The sequence below is a fragment of the Calliopsis andreniformis genome, chromosome 7, assembly GCF_051401765.1.
Source record: "Calliopsis andreniformis isolate RMS-2024a chromosome 7, iyCalAndr_principal, whole genome shotgun sequence".
Lineage (NCBI taxonomy): Eukaryota > Metazoa > Arthropoda > Insecta > Hymenoptera > Andrenidae > Calliopsis > Calliopsis andreniformis.
The window spans coordinates 10,310,275-10,326,023 of record NC_135068.1 but is presented as its reverse complement, the minus strand read 5'-3'; the positions used below and the strand labels follow the sequence as shown (position 1 = coordinate 10,326,023).

At 36.1% G+C, this 15,749-nt stretch overlaps 1 protein-coding gene and 1 long non-coding RNA gene across 4 annotated transcripts; both read right to left on the bottom strand.

Moving 5' to 3' along the window:
• Positions 1-69: 69 nt before the first annotated feature.
• Gyg (glycogenin 1) lies at positions 70-15,266 on the bottom strand. 3 transcript variants are annotated; one of them, XR_013002337.1, is made up of 9 exons: positions 15,143-15,266; positions 7,591-7,726; positions 7,337-7,511; positions 6,971-7,260; positions 6,716-6,896; positions 3,541-3,744; positions 3,354-3,465; positions 2,795-2,870; positions 1,863-2,002 (listed from the first exon to the last, which is right to left on the bottom strand). XR_013002337.1 is itself a non-coding variant. In XM_076382401.1 (8 exons), exons 1-8 carry the CDS (start codon positions 15,147-15,149, stop codon positions 462-464), a joined length of 2,646 nt encoding a protein of 881 aa, XP_076238516.1. In that variant the 5' UTR covers positions 15,150-15,266; the 3' UTR covers positions 70-461. The 3 variants fall into 3 exon arrangements, 2 of the variants coding, with proteins under 2 accessions (XP_076238516.1, XP_076238517.1); XM_076382401.1 differs by lacking the exon at positions 2,795-2,870 and having other exon boundaries at positions 70-2,002; XM_076382402.1 differs by lacking the exon at positions 1,863-2,002 and having other exon boundaries at positions 2,795-2,888.
• On the bottom strand, positions 11,981-13,293 carry LOC143181700 (uncharacterized). Its single transcript, XR_013002324.1, has 3 exons — positions 12,918-13,293; positions 12,710-12,850; positions 11,981-12,613 (listed from the first exon to the last, which is right to left on the bottom strand). It is a non-coding gene; the product is annotated as an uncharacterized LOC143181700 (long non-coding RNA).
• Positions 15,267-15,749: the final 483 nt, after the last annotated feature.

Sequence of the window (15,749 nt, the reverse complement as noted above, 5' to 3'; positions counted from 1 at the left end):
TCACAGCTACTTGCATATATATTATTAAATAAATTGAAGCTAACAAATGAGTGACAAAATTAGTCGAGATACATATTAAAATAACATATATTGATAAAATAATAATTACAGAGCACTATACCTAATTGGTATCAGCTTTACTTCAATGATTCATGTAAGTAGGGATAAAATATAAAAAAAGCTTTATTCCGTATAGATACTTAATTAAAAAGAGTATGTAATAAAATATGTATAAATTACGAAGCAAAACGTAGCGTTGAAATATAACGTTGCCTAATAAATTTCATCAAAGCATTTAAACATCAAAATTGTGGGTGATACGGTCTGAAGTGTATTAAAAGTAAAAAATATTAGGAGAGACTAGTGAGTATCACCTCTCAGTACTTTATTGTTTCAATGGCTCTCAATTTTGAAACCTCAAAGTATTTTGTTCATTATTGTCAGTTCCTGTTTAATAATCGCTATTCTACATCTGATTTCTTAACACTTGATTTCGTGGCTGTAGCTTTTGCTTTCCTTTTAGGTGGAACTGGCGCGTCAGAAGTACTAGATGACGGAGTTTCAGAGACAGTCGTTTCGGTATCTGAAGCTTGCAAAGACTTTGTACCTTTTTTAACAACTTTCACAGTCTTTTTTTGTTTACTAACAGAACTATCTTGCACACCCTCATCTAGTGCTTCTTCTGGCTTTGATTTTGGCTTTTTCGTTACTTTTTTTACTACCTTTTTTACGACTTTCTTTCCTGTACTATCACCCTCAGTCGTTTCTACAACTTCTTCCGGTGTTTTTTCTGTAGACTTGCTGCTTACAAGCTTCTTCGTTACTTTTTCTGGACTTTTTGGCTCTGGGGTTTCTGGGACACTCTCTGAAGGCACATTCAATTCTTTCGCCCTGGAAGGCCTAACTGGACCTTCACTCAAGGGCAATTGACTTTCTTCACTTTCCAATGGAGATTCAATCGGCTCTTTCGTTTCTCTCGTATCACTTTCAACCTTCTCGCTCTGTTCTTCTTTTTGTTCTGTTGTCTGTGGCAAACTTGTATCAATACTTGTTTCTGCTGTTTCTACGTTCTTTGTAATACTTGGAAGTAATGTAGACTCTTGTGGTTCAGGTTGTTCTACTTGCAAAGCTTCTGCTAATTGTGAAGGTGATTCACTGGATTTGTTAACAGTGTCAATACTTTCTGCGCTTTGAGTAACATCAGAGCTCAAGGTTTCCTTCTCTTGCGTATGATCAATTGTAGATGCTGAACCATTCATTTGTACTGTGCTTTGAGTGTCTGTTGGAGTTTGAGAACAGGCTACATTGGATTCGTGAACGGGTGTTATTGTAGAAGAAAGAACTTCTTGAGTAGTTGCTTGAGAATCTGACACAGATTCCTTGGGTTCCACTTGAAGGACGGATTCTGCAACTTGAATAGGTACAGGACTGGTCGTAAGGATTTCAGAAGCAGTTGATAACTCTTTCGCGTGTTTCTCGTCTCTAATATCTAATTCTGTTTGCTGTACCTCCACAGCAAGTTCAACGTTTGTAATATCTATTGCGCTACTTGCAAGCTCTTCTGTTAGGGCAACAATGATGGTACTATCTTTCTGACATGATAATTCATCTTTCTGTTCTTCGACTGGACAAGATTGAATCTCGTCGCTAGGTGCTACAGGCGTAATTTGTTGAGAAACTTGTTCTACTATTTTTTCTGTTGTTTCTTCTAACAGGGAACTTGTATCAAGTTCCTCTGCAACTTTCTCGGGTGTTTGTATCGAAGGCTGTGTAGAAGAAAGACTTTCGATTGCATCGTTTGATTCACTTTCTGGTCTCGTTAAAGATTCTTGAGAAATTTTTGTTGTCTCCTCTGATACTGTTTCTTTAGTTTCATTTGTTTCGACAAGTGTATTAATAACTTCTTCGCTCTTTTCGGATAATTTGGATTCTACATTATCGTTGTTTGTTATAGGAACATTATTAACTAGAGTTTGTTCTTCAGGACTGGATGTTGCTTGAGCTAGATAAGAAAAAATTATTGTGTTATAAATGTGTAGAAAAAACTTGCCAGGACTCGGTAAAAAAATAATTAAACAAAAATTATATAGTAATAATACATGAAGATTTAAGTATATTCTATGTATCTACTTGTATTTCGAGGAATGCTCTACTTGTAATGCAGAAATTGTGACGATTGTGATTGAAATTAATATTTCGAAAGTGCTCTTATTAAATGCAATTTTATAACATTAAATGAGCGTTTTGTTAATTCGAAGCACACAAAATATAAACATAAATATATAGCACATTAAGCAAGCATGAAAATGTATTAAAAAATGATGTCATGCATGATAATGATTGTTAGAATGTTTGATATTCTTTTTTTGCAATGTAATGTTTTTACTAAACATGAAATACTTAGAATATCTTTACTTTGAAGCGATTTCAAGCAAGCATACATAAATATATTTACTTAGTATTTACCATGTAATGAATTCTTTGAAAAAGCATTATTAGTTTTAACAAATTTACAATATTATATCATTAAATTTCAAAGCAAAATTAAGATTAACGAAATTTTCGTATAACTGATAGTTATCGAATTTTTGCATCAGCAGTGATATTAAAAAATCTATTTTATATTTCATAGTTAAGCATCTAGAACTTTTTACTAATCAATAAACTTAATAAACTAAACTTTAGCTTGTATTGTGTACTGGTTTAGTTGTGTTCGACAAACTTTCTTCAAATTGTTTTAAAATATGTTCATAACAATTGTGGTTGTGATGACATGAGTTCTCAAAATATTTACCCCATTAAAGCAAAACGACAATACAAGATGTAGCAATGCTATGGCGCCAGGATCTGTTAGTTGCTGTCCTCCGTTCCTGTTTCAAACACTTAAACTTGATAAACGGTATAAAAAAGATATATCTCTCACTCTCTCACATTTTAATTTTCCAATATATCATTAAATATTGTTCAACTTTGTCTCGACTCAAGTTCTTAAATACTAAACACTTCATCGAAATATCACATGCTGTATTAAAAAAAGGGGGAAAAAAATAAAACTGCAAAGCGTTTTCAAGAAAACAGTTAATAGCTTTGCACTATGAGCACTTTAACTTTCCACTTCTTACAGATTTTCTATCATTGCTCAAAGTTCCTTTCTGTAAAATCTGTGTCTCTAAAAGGTAATCATATGTGGTTCCATAAACTGAGCTAACAAGAAAATATCTCCAAAAATTCTTCAATTTTTTTCAGCTAAGGAATGTCTCATTTTTCAGATGCCCATTTTGGGGAACGACTTGTACAATCACGAAACATTTACCATATGAAATATTATAATTACTGTCACAGATTACACGTACCAGTTCCTTTATCCACTTCATCCACAGATCCAACACATGCAGCAGATTCCATGGCTTCAGGGTCAGCAGATTCAGCAGTCTTTTCAGTTGCATCCGTAGGTTTTTGCGTTTCCTATGAATTAAATTGTCATTGTGCTCCATTAGAAATTCTGCTTCTGGCAGTCTACCACATTAATAAGTTTATTACCTTAGGAGGAGATGGCAATCGTGCTGGTGCAAGGGAAAGTGTTTGGCAGATTTTCTTCCAAATGTTATCAAAGCTATCGCGACCCATATAATCGATTTGTCCTTGTTCCCAACTTTGCTTTCGCATGTGTTCTTCTAACGCAATTTGTTCAGCACTTCTGGGTTCACCCAATGTCATTTGAGCCAGGGCACCAGCAAGACCGGCCTACAAAATTGAAGAAAACCCACTTTTTCTGTTAATAAATTTAGAACACAAATAAGACAACAAATATAAATATCATTCAATATAGTTATGCAAGTTGTAATGAAGAAAACAGAAACTATTTCGATATTGAAATTCATAGACGTTATTCTAACACAAATTATCTTATTAAACTACGATATGTGTTTGTTAACAGTGTACATACAAATGTAGGTATCATAAACGTACAAAAAACTATAGTATAAATTAGTAAAATGACGATGACGAAAATACATTGTGTTATAAACTTCTTTTCTACAAGTATTAAAGGAAATACAGTTACTCTATAATTACAGGATAATACTAAAGGAACTAACAAAAAAGAAAAAAAAAGAATAAAGACTACGTAAATTGTTAGAGAAACTTTGTAACGAAACTCATACCAAATAACAGCACTAAAACTGCAAGTAATGTCCCAGAAACTATGAAATGTGCGAGAGAATTGTAACTTAAGTAGAAATAGGATGTAAATGCTATAGAAGGTAACATGAAACATATAATAAATAATTTCTTAACTTGAATGCAAGGCGAAGAGAAGTATGTGGGAACAATTACTTACATTTGAACTGTCTTCCGTTATGTGTGGGTCAGATTGCGTTGCTACATTGTGGATATCTGTACAAGGTTTGGAAACAGGATGAGGGCTAGTAGACATTAGTGTATTAGTCTGTTCGTCTGTACTGTTTACATATTCTCTTTGTTCAGTATTTACTTTGACAGAAACATCATTTTGATGAGCTATGTTATTCTCTATAATTTGTTCATGATGAACATTGATATGGAAGGACTCATGTTGTTTATGTTCATAGTCATTCTTCTCGTGACAGTGAACAATATGATTTTGTTCATAATGTTGAGTATCTTGATTATTACATTGATTATCGTACGCATGGTGCTGATTATGTTGATGATCAACATAAGGCTCATTGTGGTGATGTTGTTTTGTTTCTTCAAAATGTTTGTTATTATTAGAGTGATCTTGGTATGTATGTTGATGTTGAACATGTTGATGTTGAACATGTTGATGTTGAACATGTTGATGTTGAACATGTTGATGTTCTCTTGTCCCTTCTGATGATTTATAATCATTGTATGAATGCTGATAAGTAGGTTGATAGTCAACATGCTGATATTGTTTTGTTTCTTCTTTGTGATTATGTTGATAGTCAACATGTTCATGATGCTGAGATTCAGTGGAATGATGTGTACTATGTACAGGTACATAACTTTCTACTCTATGTTCATTTTGCCAGCAATTAGACTGAACATTTGTATTAGAAGTATCTTCAGAATGAAAAAACGAGTTATGCTGTTTATTTTCATTAACAAAGTGATTAGACTGTTCTTGATTATGGTGTGGGGGAGAACATTCGTCGTGCTCTATCTTATGGAGTGGTTCCCTATTATGTTCTAATGGTGATTCGTAATGAGTCTGGTGGACAGGCTTTACATAATTAAATTCGTTGTGTGACACAGTTATAGGTGAAGATCTGTCAATCGAATAATACTGTTCAGTTTCATTGTCTCCTTTTTTATTGATAACTGGATCATTTTGTACACAATAATTTTCCCATGGGTCTTTGAATTCTGAGAAATCTGGTGTTTCTAAATAAATGTCATTTTGTGTTTTGTCTTGTGTGTCTGTGTAAACTGGATTGTTTGGAATAGGGGATTGATAAGGTACAGGAGTAAATTCGTGCCAAATTGGTGCCAATGTGCTGGTGGCCTATGCAAGCATCATGCCAAAACAGAAAAATGCACATTCAGTTGGTTAGTAGAAAACTAATATGACAGTGTCCATTTTTCTTGTACCAGAACTGTTACTCAAGATACACATAATATTAAACAAAATGCTATTACAGCATTCCTTGAACTTTGAATGTTTACTTCATAAATTATTAGTACAAAGTGAAATTTATTTTAAGAGAAGCAAGATTCTTATATGTATCAGTTGTATTAAAAATGATAGTAGTAGTAGAACTTGATAAAATACCAAATATCAAGTTAAACTTAGGTATCGGTCATGCTTATTAATTTATTTACTTACATGGTAAAAGAGATTAGGTATCTAACTTCAGATACTTCAGTATTAAAAGTCTATACATTGCAGATGCAATATTATAAAAGAAAAAAATGGACACTGATCTACAAAAAAAATTATTACAAAAAGATTAAGTACAAATACTAATAGCTATGATACTCTGGAAATTTCTTGAAAATTTTTTGTAATTTTACAAGGCATTTCTTGTCAGTTTCAATATCTCATATCACTTCAGCTATTAATATCAATTTTGAAGATTATGCTACAAAACAAAAAAAGAAAAAAAACGAAAGTGCACCTAAAATGCCACAAAAACCAATTCATATCAGAAAATCACACTCAGTAAATGTAAGATTTGCAAAATTGTCTGAATTAAAAAATTCAGACAATTATAATTTTTGGAAGGAAGAAAGAAGATATTTTGTATAAAAGAGTTACTCAATTTAAAAAAAAATCCTACAATACTTTAAACCATTTTCTATGTGCATAGAATAATCTAGTGATTGCATGATTGTTATGTGCAATATATACAGTTTTAATCACACTTTATCAAGCATGTTTCTATGTAATAATGCATGACTGTGCAATGTATCTATGCTAATTTCATCTAGAAAAAATCTCACAGTGTGACTTGCATACTACTTACAACAAGAGTAAGGAAAGCGTACTACCTTACCTTTCTTCCTAAAGAAATTATGTATCATAACTTATTGCTCTACATTTCATTCGGGAATGAAAATCTTATAGTGTAATATAAAGTGCAGTAAATAATAGAAAATATACAAATTTGTTTAAAACATCATTATATATTTACAGCTTTGTTTTTTTGTACTCATGATTAATAAAACACTGCAGACATTGTTACATTTATCTCAGGCGAGGTTTTGAACTTACCATAACAGGTGATAATTGAGGATGTACTTTGTCACAAAATATGTTCCACCATAACTGTAACAGCGGTTGCAAGTGTGCAGAACCCATTGGTGGTTGAACAATACCAGTCAAAGTATCAAAATACTGTAACCACGGCTTTGTAATACCAATGAAGTGTATTATTCTAACGTCGTCTCCAAACCTAACAAATAACAAGGTCTATAGTTACTTTGTTCTCTTACAGGGAAAATTTCAGAGGGACCCAAGATTTCTTACTGTTTGAATGCAGGAAGATAGGAATATGTAGCTGTGGAACACATATTGTAGATAAATGGCAGATGTTTAGAGATATCTTTATGAGCCCAGTCACTAAAGTACATATTCAACAGGCCCTGATCACCACCATCGAATGAACCCTTAGCAGCAGCGAATGCAGTAATGGAAGCAAAAGTTTGCTGAGACGGTTTATATACGAACACTCCAGAATTGAAACAGTCGGGCCAGCCTACATCAGGAGCAGCAGACAGCTCTTCTCTTTCAAATAATTCATCACAGTTTCTGATAACCTGATAGATACAAATCAGTGATGTGAAGCTCAAGCAAAAATCAATTTCAGTCAAAAACAGTTACTAATATCCTTACAAGCGTGTCTGCATCAAGGAAGACACATTTATCATATTGAGTCAGTCTCCAACAATGCAATTTAGTGAAGGTAATACCCAACTCTGGCCTAGCTAGAAGCGCCAGATTAGCTTCATCCTTTGAATCAAGTACATTCACTTCCATTACTACAGAAAACACGGCCGATAATTTCTCCCTATGGAGACAAAATAGAAATGTATAGTTTTAGCATCAGAGAAGAAACAAGCATGAATGATTGTAAAATTGAAGCCCACCTCATTGTCTGTGTCACTCCAGGAGTGACTAGGACAGCCAATTCATATTTGGTACCAACTCGACGTAGAGAGTGTGCCAAAACTAAAGCGCCCAAGGAGTAGGCATCGTTGGTAGCCAATGTAACCCAGGCGTATCCTGTAATTAACACATAAATAATAAATGTAACTTACAGGGAAAGAAACTGGCTAAGAAATAATACGAGGAAAATGAGGATGAGCTGTAAAACTTAGGAAACATGACTTAACAAGTTCCTTTTCTATAGTCTTCAAATCTGTAATACCCCAAGGAGGAAAAGAATATCCGACTGACCGATATATTTTCACGCACGTGTTTGTAAATTACTCGTTATTAATTGATAACATTGGTATTCATCATATCGTTATGCATACAAAGTCTGATAAGCCGTTTGCAGCGAGTGAAATTAATTTCTCAGACGCTGAAACATTGATTCCCGAACTGTTTTCGATATTACATCATCAATACCACTCTCCTAAGAATGCATTCTCTTTTGGTATAAGTAGCTCGAAGAAGATAACACTTTGAACTCTACGAGTGCCATTGACTCTCGCTTATCACTTTTAACGATTACGTAAAAGCAAAGACAATTCCAGTATAATTATCTAACATAAAAACCGCCAAGCTGTTAATAATAAACAATTACAATGTATATCTGGCGTCGAGTTATCTTGTGCAAATTATCTGGGAGGAATTATCTGGGAGCAAATTATCTAATGCAACGATTCTAGCTTCTAAACGGTTGTCTAATAGTCGAGACTGAGTTTTGTTACTTGCGTTTGATAATTTCGCAAATTTTTAGCGATGAGAAGGTCTACATTTCGAAAATCAGGGATAAAAATAGATTGGAAGGCGAAGATCTTCTAGATCAGCTACATCTAAAGCACGTGATCCAAACTGCGTTGTTTCCACGGTCGTGAATTTTATTTATAACACCCTCTATTTCTAATTCGCGAATGTCATCGCGGCCTCCTTGATAACCGGAGCCAGAATCCCAAGAAATTTGGCTCTAGTTTTCCCTGGATAAAACTATTTTTAGTCATTATCTGACCAACACGCTCAGAGTATTATCCAGCAGATAGGATATAATCAGAAAAGGGAAAAAAAGAAGAGTAAGAGAAAAAAAGAAGAATATGATTTACTACGTTCTCTCACGATAATTGGTTATCAGCTTCTTGCTAACTCGTTGCTTGATGCTGTATAAATAACGTAAAGCTTCTAAGTATTCCTTTCTTTCTCTGCTCTAACTTCCGCAGAGTAGGGCTTGGCATTGTTGCCGATTGTAGATTATTCTAACACTAACAGATAACACAAGGGCTAAGGAAATCAGTACAATTCCCTGCTCCAAAGTGTCTCAGCAAACAGATCTTCTGGTGTTAGGTTCTTGAATCCAGTAGGACCTTTTGGACCCACTCAGAGGATCTACTGGATCCACTCATCTCAGAAGATCTATTGGACCTAGTGATCTATTGGTCTAACGAGAACAAGTCCTCCTTGGACCCAAATAACAACCTTACGACCTAAAATCAGTTTTAATCTCAGTTAGAAGCCTATTTCTCAATACTCTAAAAAAATAGTGTTATGCCTAATATCGCGAGAGATCCCTAACAATTTTATCAATTTTCTTCCGAGGCTTTACTACGCAACAGCTTTACGAAATAAGCCATGTGATCATGTAGCATATGTAATAATTCTAGAATTATTCCATGTAAAGTGTCGAGCCTTGAAAATGTACCGTTCACGTTTCTGGAATGGTTGCGTATCGACATTGAATAAGATATTAGGTTTCCAACGTTAGCTACATTTCACGGGATGATCGTCGCGATCGCGGAAACGTCGCCACAGTGTCTTGCAGTGGGCACACGTCGAAAAACTGGTCTATCATTTATAAATCCTTCTATCTTAAGGCACCAATAAAGGAACTGAGATTTTGAAGGTAGACACCACCCACATGCATACTCGATTAATTTAGAAGCTATAAATTTTTGTCCCAAAACACTGTGCATCCCCCAGCGTGCAAAAACGGAAAGCTCCTCGACAGACAACAAGTCGAAGGATTTTTCACGATATGGGTTAACGATTCAGATATATTAATTATTCAACGACAGAGTCGACTCCAGAAATCGCGCAAGCGCGCTGAAGAAGGCGATCGTTCGTTCGGCCCGCTATCAGCAGACAAGTTTATCAATATGTTCTCAATGCCTGACGAAATTCTAGGTTTCCGGTAGAAGTCAAAGACTGATTAAAACGTTATGTCACGACATGTAATTATATCAGAGCAGTGCTTCGAATATTTGACTCCTCTCGATGAAATTTGGAGGAGCTGGATTCTTCTGGAAGCACCTCTTCATGGCTTTGTGAATCCCAAATAAGAGTTTTGGAACAGTCTTATTTTTTAGTTAAATAAATATTTTTTTATTGGTAAGTTGAAAGTAGAATATATAAAGAATTATGAAAACAAAATTGCGACGGGGAATCATCGAAATTTCTCTACTCGAAATAAACTCATCAAGAAGAGTAAAACATCCATAATTCGAGTTGATATCCCAGACAGTGTTGTGTCACTTCTCATCCAGTTTCCTCGTCAGTAATTAGCATTTCTTCAGCCTGTTCCAGGTTCGAAACCCGAGCGTCTAATTTACATGCAGTTAGCATCGGTTTACATTGTTCCCTCGCGCGCCAGCTCCGACAATCATTCGATTATCAGTCCCATGAACTTGTCATTCCATTCTAATAAAGGGGCATCGTGGAAACGCGTGAACGATCGTTATCAATCGTTTTGTAATCTCTCAAGTGGCAAACCGCCTCGAGTATCTAGCAGCGTAGAACAAGCCTATTAAGATTGTTTATACATATGTCCTCGAGCCTGGAAGAAGCTTTAACGAGATACAGGCGCGTCGAAGGTGTTGGTAAAATTAAATGCGACGAATGCAAAGGGACTGCGACGAGACGGTCGCTATAGAAAGAAAGAGAAGAGAGGGGAGAAAGAAAATAGATACAGGGGAAACGCTCGGATTTCTGCTACCGGTGTTCTACGAAACGTAACCCGTTCAGTCATGTCGGATCCTGACAAATTGAGCAGGAGTTACTCACTGTGGCGCATATTAAGTTCCTGTGTACGAAATATGAGATTCGTACAACAACTTATGAATCCCTTTTCTGAATCTGTGATACGAATCTCAGAAATTCAAAGAGTGAAGGTAATCTTTTTGGCCACTAAACAGCTCGCATCTACTGCCAAGAAGCAATCGAATCAATTTTCTGGGTTTCCACTCCTAGACATGGACACTTGCCATTAGAAAAATATTTTACTCAACAAATCTGCGAAGCTTCATCAGAATCGATGTCTAACACTTATAAATGATGTCTCTCGTGAGTGGACTGCAGATCTTTGTGGGAGATTCCAGTATGCAAAGATTAGAGGACTCAAGTTTCTAATGATGTGTTTATAAAATAGGAATTTGCAGAAAGATCCTCAGTCTACTCATAAAAGTCAAAGCACGTAGCTTCAAGAATCGCTAGACGATGCTAACTATAGAGGTCACACCTCTCCCTGAAGTTCCAGGACCCTTTTATCCACTAACACTCCAGCTACCAAAAGGGTCAAAAAAGGTCCTTATATTCTCTGAAAATGTTACCTATTTTTTTCGTTAATACTGAATATAAGTAGAAAAATGTATGAATAAATATGTCTCTGATTTATGAACTTCTTGAAGAAGCCTTCATTTTGGCATTTCGATAAAAACAGGCATATATTGACCTTGATGCTTCTAGTATTAGAAAAGGGCCTATCAGGGACCTTAATTCTGTTGGTGGGTGGATGGCCAGCGATTTTGTCGAAGAATCATTTCACGAGACGCGTCTCGCGTGTCTGGTATTTTCGCGATGTGAAGAAGGGCGAAGGGGTGGGAAGAGAAGAGCAACGAAACATTTATGTCGGGTATGAGAAACGCGGTGCTCGGCTTCTCGTATATTGTAATACGCAGACGAAACCCGAGAGGCAGAGTGCCGGCGTCGTTGTGCCACACAGGTTTATATTTATACAAGCCGACCAGCTTATAATAGCGACCCAGCCTCGCGTTTGTACAAAATGCACTCATATACCTTGTCTTAGGTCAAGCACTCGTCTCCCAAGTCTGACCAGATTTCCATGTACGACCATAGACGCGGAGGACACGTTCACGCCTGCGAATCGACACTTTCTCCGCTGACAAGTGAACGAGGCATTATTGTTGCTCTTATCTTCCTACTGAATCGCGATAAAGCCATCGCAGACGGAACTTAGAGGGACGTTCCCCAGATGTTCTATTAGTTTTTCGAAAGTAATTACACTGCCAGACTATGGAGAGACAGTAACTACAGAGAAACGTGAAATTCAGTTTTTTATTAACATTTTATGCCTTGTTTTAGAGCAAAGTAGCAGTAAAATGTTTTTAGTAGATACTGCTTTTCTTCACAATTGGGCAGTAATACTTTACTGGACAGTACTAGTTCTAAAAGCTCAGAAATAAAACAGAAACTAAATTGTGGCATTTGCACACATTTTTAGAGCCTCTTATAATAAATTTTGGCGCCAATTGATATCAAATTTTCCGAGCGAATTGCAGTTAGTTCAGTATTACAGCTATAAAACTAGTTTTTAGAGACTGCCTTCTTTTTATGGAAACGAGTTTCCCATAACTCTGCGCGACGAAAGTCTAACTTATTTCTATAGATGTGACTCCTTTTAATGATATGAAGGATGAAGATGATCCTCTATAAATATAGACTGCACAGAGAAGTCCGCGCCATGTTGGTTCTAAAATAATTCTGGATGCAAAGGGTACGCCGAGGCCTCTGACTTGGAGTCTACTTTCGTAGTATAAGCTCGTTGCTTATGGTATCTTGGAATTACAGGATTTACTTGTTAGAATTTCTGTCTCTACTATCTCTTGAAACTATTCTCATTTTCCTGACGAGTTTCTAGCACTCAATGATTCGTGCAATATAGTAAGAGAACCTTTCTACCTAAAACAATAACAAAATCAATTTTGCTATCATATAAAAAATGTCTTTTCTTATTTCTGCAAGAAATAACTGTAACCTTCCTCATTATAAACTCACCACTACCTACTTTATCTCTTGAAATATCCTTTCCACTCTTGTCTTCAATCCCTGAACTGTCCTCAGAGCGTATTAGTCTCTACAAGCATGACACTACCTGCAGACTATCGTAATCCTACCTTATTGTTAATAATGGGTAACCTAAATACCACAGATCATAAATAAACCGCGAATTCTTATGCAAAATCAAACTTTTATAAATACCTACATTTTAAAATGCAGAATCTGAATAAGAACTTGTTTAATTCTTCAAACATCCTGATACTTATTTTACTTCTGATATTTCTGTATATTTTTGTACACCTACAGCGTCCATTTTGTATTTCTTTACACGTTTCAATTTTCTATGAATGCAATCTAATCATGAGTAATTATGTCTCGATTAATGGAGGTCCTCTGCATCTGTATTTCGAGAGTGCAGAAGGTGGAGTTGAGGAAACGAGACGAAAAGCACAGCTGCGTTCTCGAGTTTAATTAGGAATCGGTTCTACAGGGCGAAATCTGTGTCTGCCGCGTGCCTCTGCACGTTTCAAACTAGAATTCCGTTTGCCAGCCCAAACGAAGGTCAAGATTGAGCTTATATAAAAATAGGTACTCTCTGATTGCCCTGCGCCAATCGAGGTACAATGAACTTAACAATGCCAGCTTCCGTTTAGCGTCACATCGGCTCCACGCCCACTGTGCACTATTCGAAACTCTGCTCTTCAAAAACGTTACAATCCTCTTTCGCTATAATCTCTATGAAAACAGAGAATCTAAAGACTAGATCAGGGGCAAATCCAGAAGCCTTTTTTGCTGGTTCTCTCGAAATTATTCTTATTTTATTTTAATATTTTTAATTTTCAGATTTCATATAGTCACAAGTTTATAACGAGTAGTGACTGTATAAAAATACGGCGATTGAAATTTTTTCACGAGTCTATAGAGATCAGTGAGCATACAGAAATTTTTTCAGGACTCTATAGAGACCTGTGAGCGTACAGAAATTTTTCCATGAGACTATGATGAGTACTGACTGTGCAAGAATTTTATCACAAGACTATAGCGAGTAGTGACTGCATAAAAACTCTGTTATTCGAAATTCTGTTACATCCTTCTATTACTGAAGTTATAATTTTCAAATCTCAACGAAGGCAAAGTCCCAAACTGGAACATGCCGCCTCATGATCACAGATATTTGCGTTTTAATGACCCCTCGTGGCATAATCAGCCTCGAAAACTAAGAGATTAATTTACGAGAGAAAAAAAGCTACAAACTGGATTATCGATGTATCGAACCTCTTTTTTTTGCTTTCTGCTTCTATCGCTCCTGTTACATCACCGTTTCAGGGATAATCAATAAACATATATTTATATCGACGCAATTATGTTAAGTGGTTCCCGATTGTGGGATCGTTGTTCAAAAGCAATTACTCAAAATTCGCGATAAATACTTGCTGTACTCTTTTTCTTTTCGTTTTCCCTCGTGGGGAAAAATGATAAATGCATTTTGCGAAACATTTGAAGTTGCGGCAAATTTCACCGCGTGTGAAATAAATATAGAGATAGACGACAGGATTTGGCAAGGAGCCGCAATTTCTCCCCCAGATGGCTAAGAATAAACGGTAGAAATACCGTCGAGAGTTATCTTATTTTATGTAAAAGGAATCTAGCGTCTACTAAAAAAAGAGGCATCTTAGTGGCAACATTCTTAATTAAGTCCCTGGAATAAAATAAGATTCTCATGAAGGTAATTCCATCCACAAAACTACCATACTAAATAAATGTTCATTAAACACAATAAGAAACATAAAATAAGAAAAACAGATGCTATTTTTTTCGCATTCTCTGTTTCAATTTTTGTACCACAGTAATGTTTTGCATATGGCCGCCAGATCGATAACGAAAATAGGACCCCAAGCTTGGGATATCACAGAGGCCCAAAAATTTGTCAAAAGAATTGAACCAAAATCAAAAATCCGTGATTACAGTAATTTTAGAACACGGTTAAACAAAATATGTTCGACACGCCTGTGCAGAAGTTCGAAATCTCAAATTGGCGCCGTTTTCACGAAAAAAGTAGAAAAAAAATGTGGCGCATGCGCTCTGGGGAGCAGCACGAAAGCGAGCGCGAATCGGTCAGATATTTCACGAAAATAAGTTAAAACAACACACGTGTCTCGAGATCGATGAGAGAGGTAACGATTTTCTCGCGACGGGCGATGGAAAAAGGCGAACGAATGGAATAAAAATGTGCACGTTTTCACGTGCCGAGAGGTTATTGCTCGCAGCCCATAGGAGATATAAATCGTATGAAGGTCATTGGGTCAAGACCGGTTACCGGCGACGTTATCGCACACCCCAAATGAGCTCAATGAACGTAACCTTTCGGCGGATGCGTGCTGTGAGAGAGAGAAGTGGAAAATGCTCGTGGAGAATGGCGCGTGGACTTACCACCCATGGCTGGAGAGAAACTGTTTCTTTTTCGAGGGACCGATTCTACTTAACACACTCAACTCTCGCCGATGCCCGCACAACTGACAAAAAGTCGTACGCACTTCATCAGCGCTACAACACGAGTGACGACTCAGGAGCCTCCTTCCATGCCGCGGCGCTATCCCCACCTTCGCGGCGAAACGATCCGCCCGAACTGCTTTACCGACAGTTGGTACTGCGGCCGCTGGGCGAGTAGAATGGACATGCACTAAAATCTGTGGAAGAATTTTGTTTTATTGTTTTATGAGGCAGATTATTAACAAAATAGGTAATCTATAAATGTTGCATCTAACCTGCTGAATATTCTTTAAAATATGTAATGAAATGTCTTGAATGCATTTTTGCTCACTTTCATTTTACACTTTTTTTATATGAGTGTATTGTTAGGTTGTACATGATTTTGAAAAAGGTGAATGTTTCTTTCCTAATTATTATTTTCATCTAGTTTTTTGTGATTCATAAAGAAGCAAGATTTATTTTATGGTACTTTTTTTGTCATGGACTTTTTTATGTACTTGGTGTAATTTTGTTACTATTTTGAAGCTTTTTTATTGGGATTATTTTG

Excerpts from the sequence above, each read along its gene's own strand:
- Gyg (XM_076382401.1), bottom strand. Across the intron at positions 6,897-6,970 it reads TATCTTCCTGCATTCAAACA|GTTTGGAGACGACGTTAGAA; the intron begins GTAAGAAATCTT and ends GTTATTTGTTAG. Across the intron at positions 3,466-3,540 it reads GATTGCCATCTCCTCCTAAG|GAAACGCAAAAACCTACGGA; the intron begins GTAATAAACTTA and ends TTTAATTCATAG.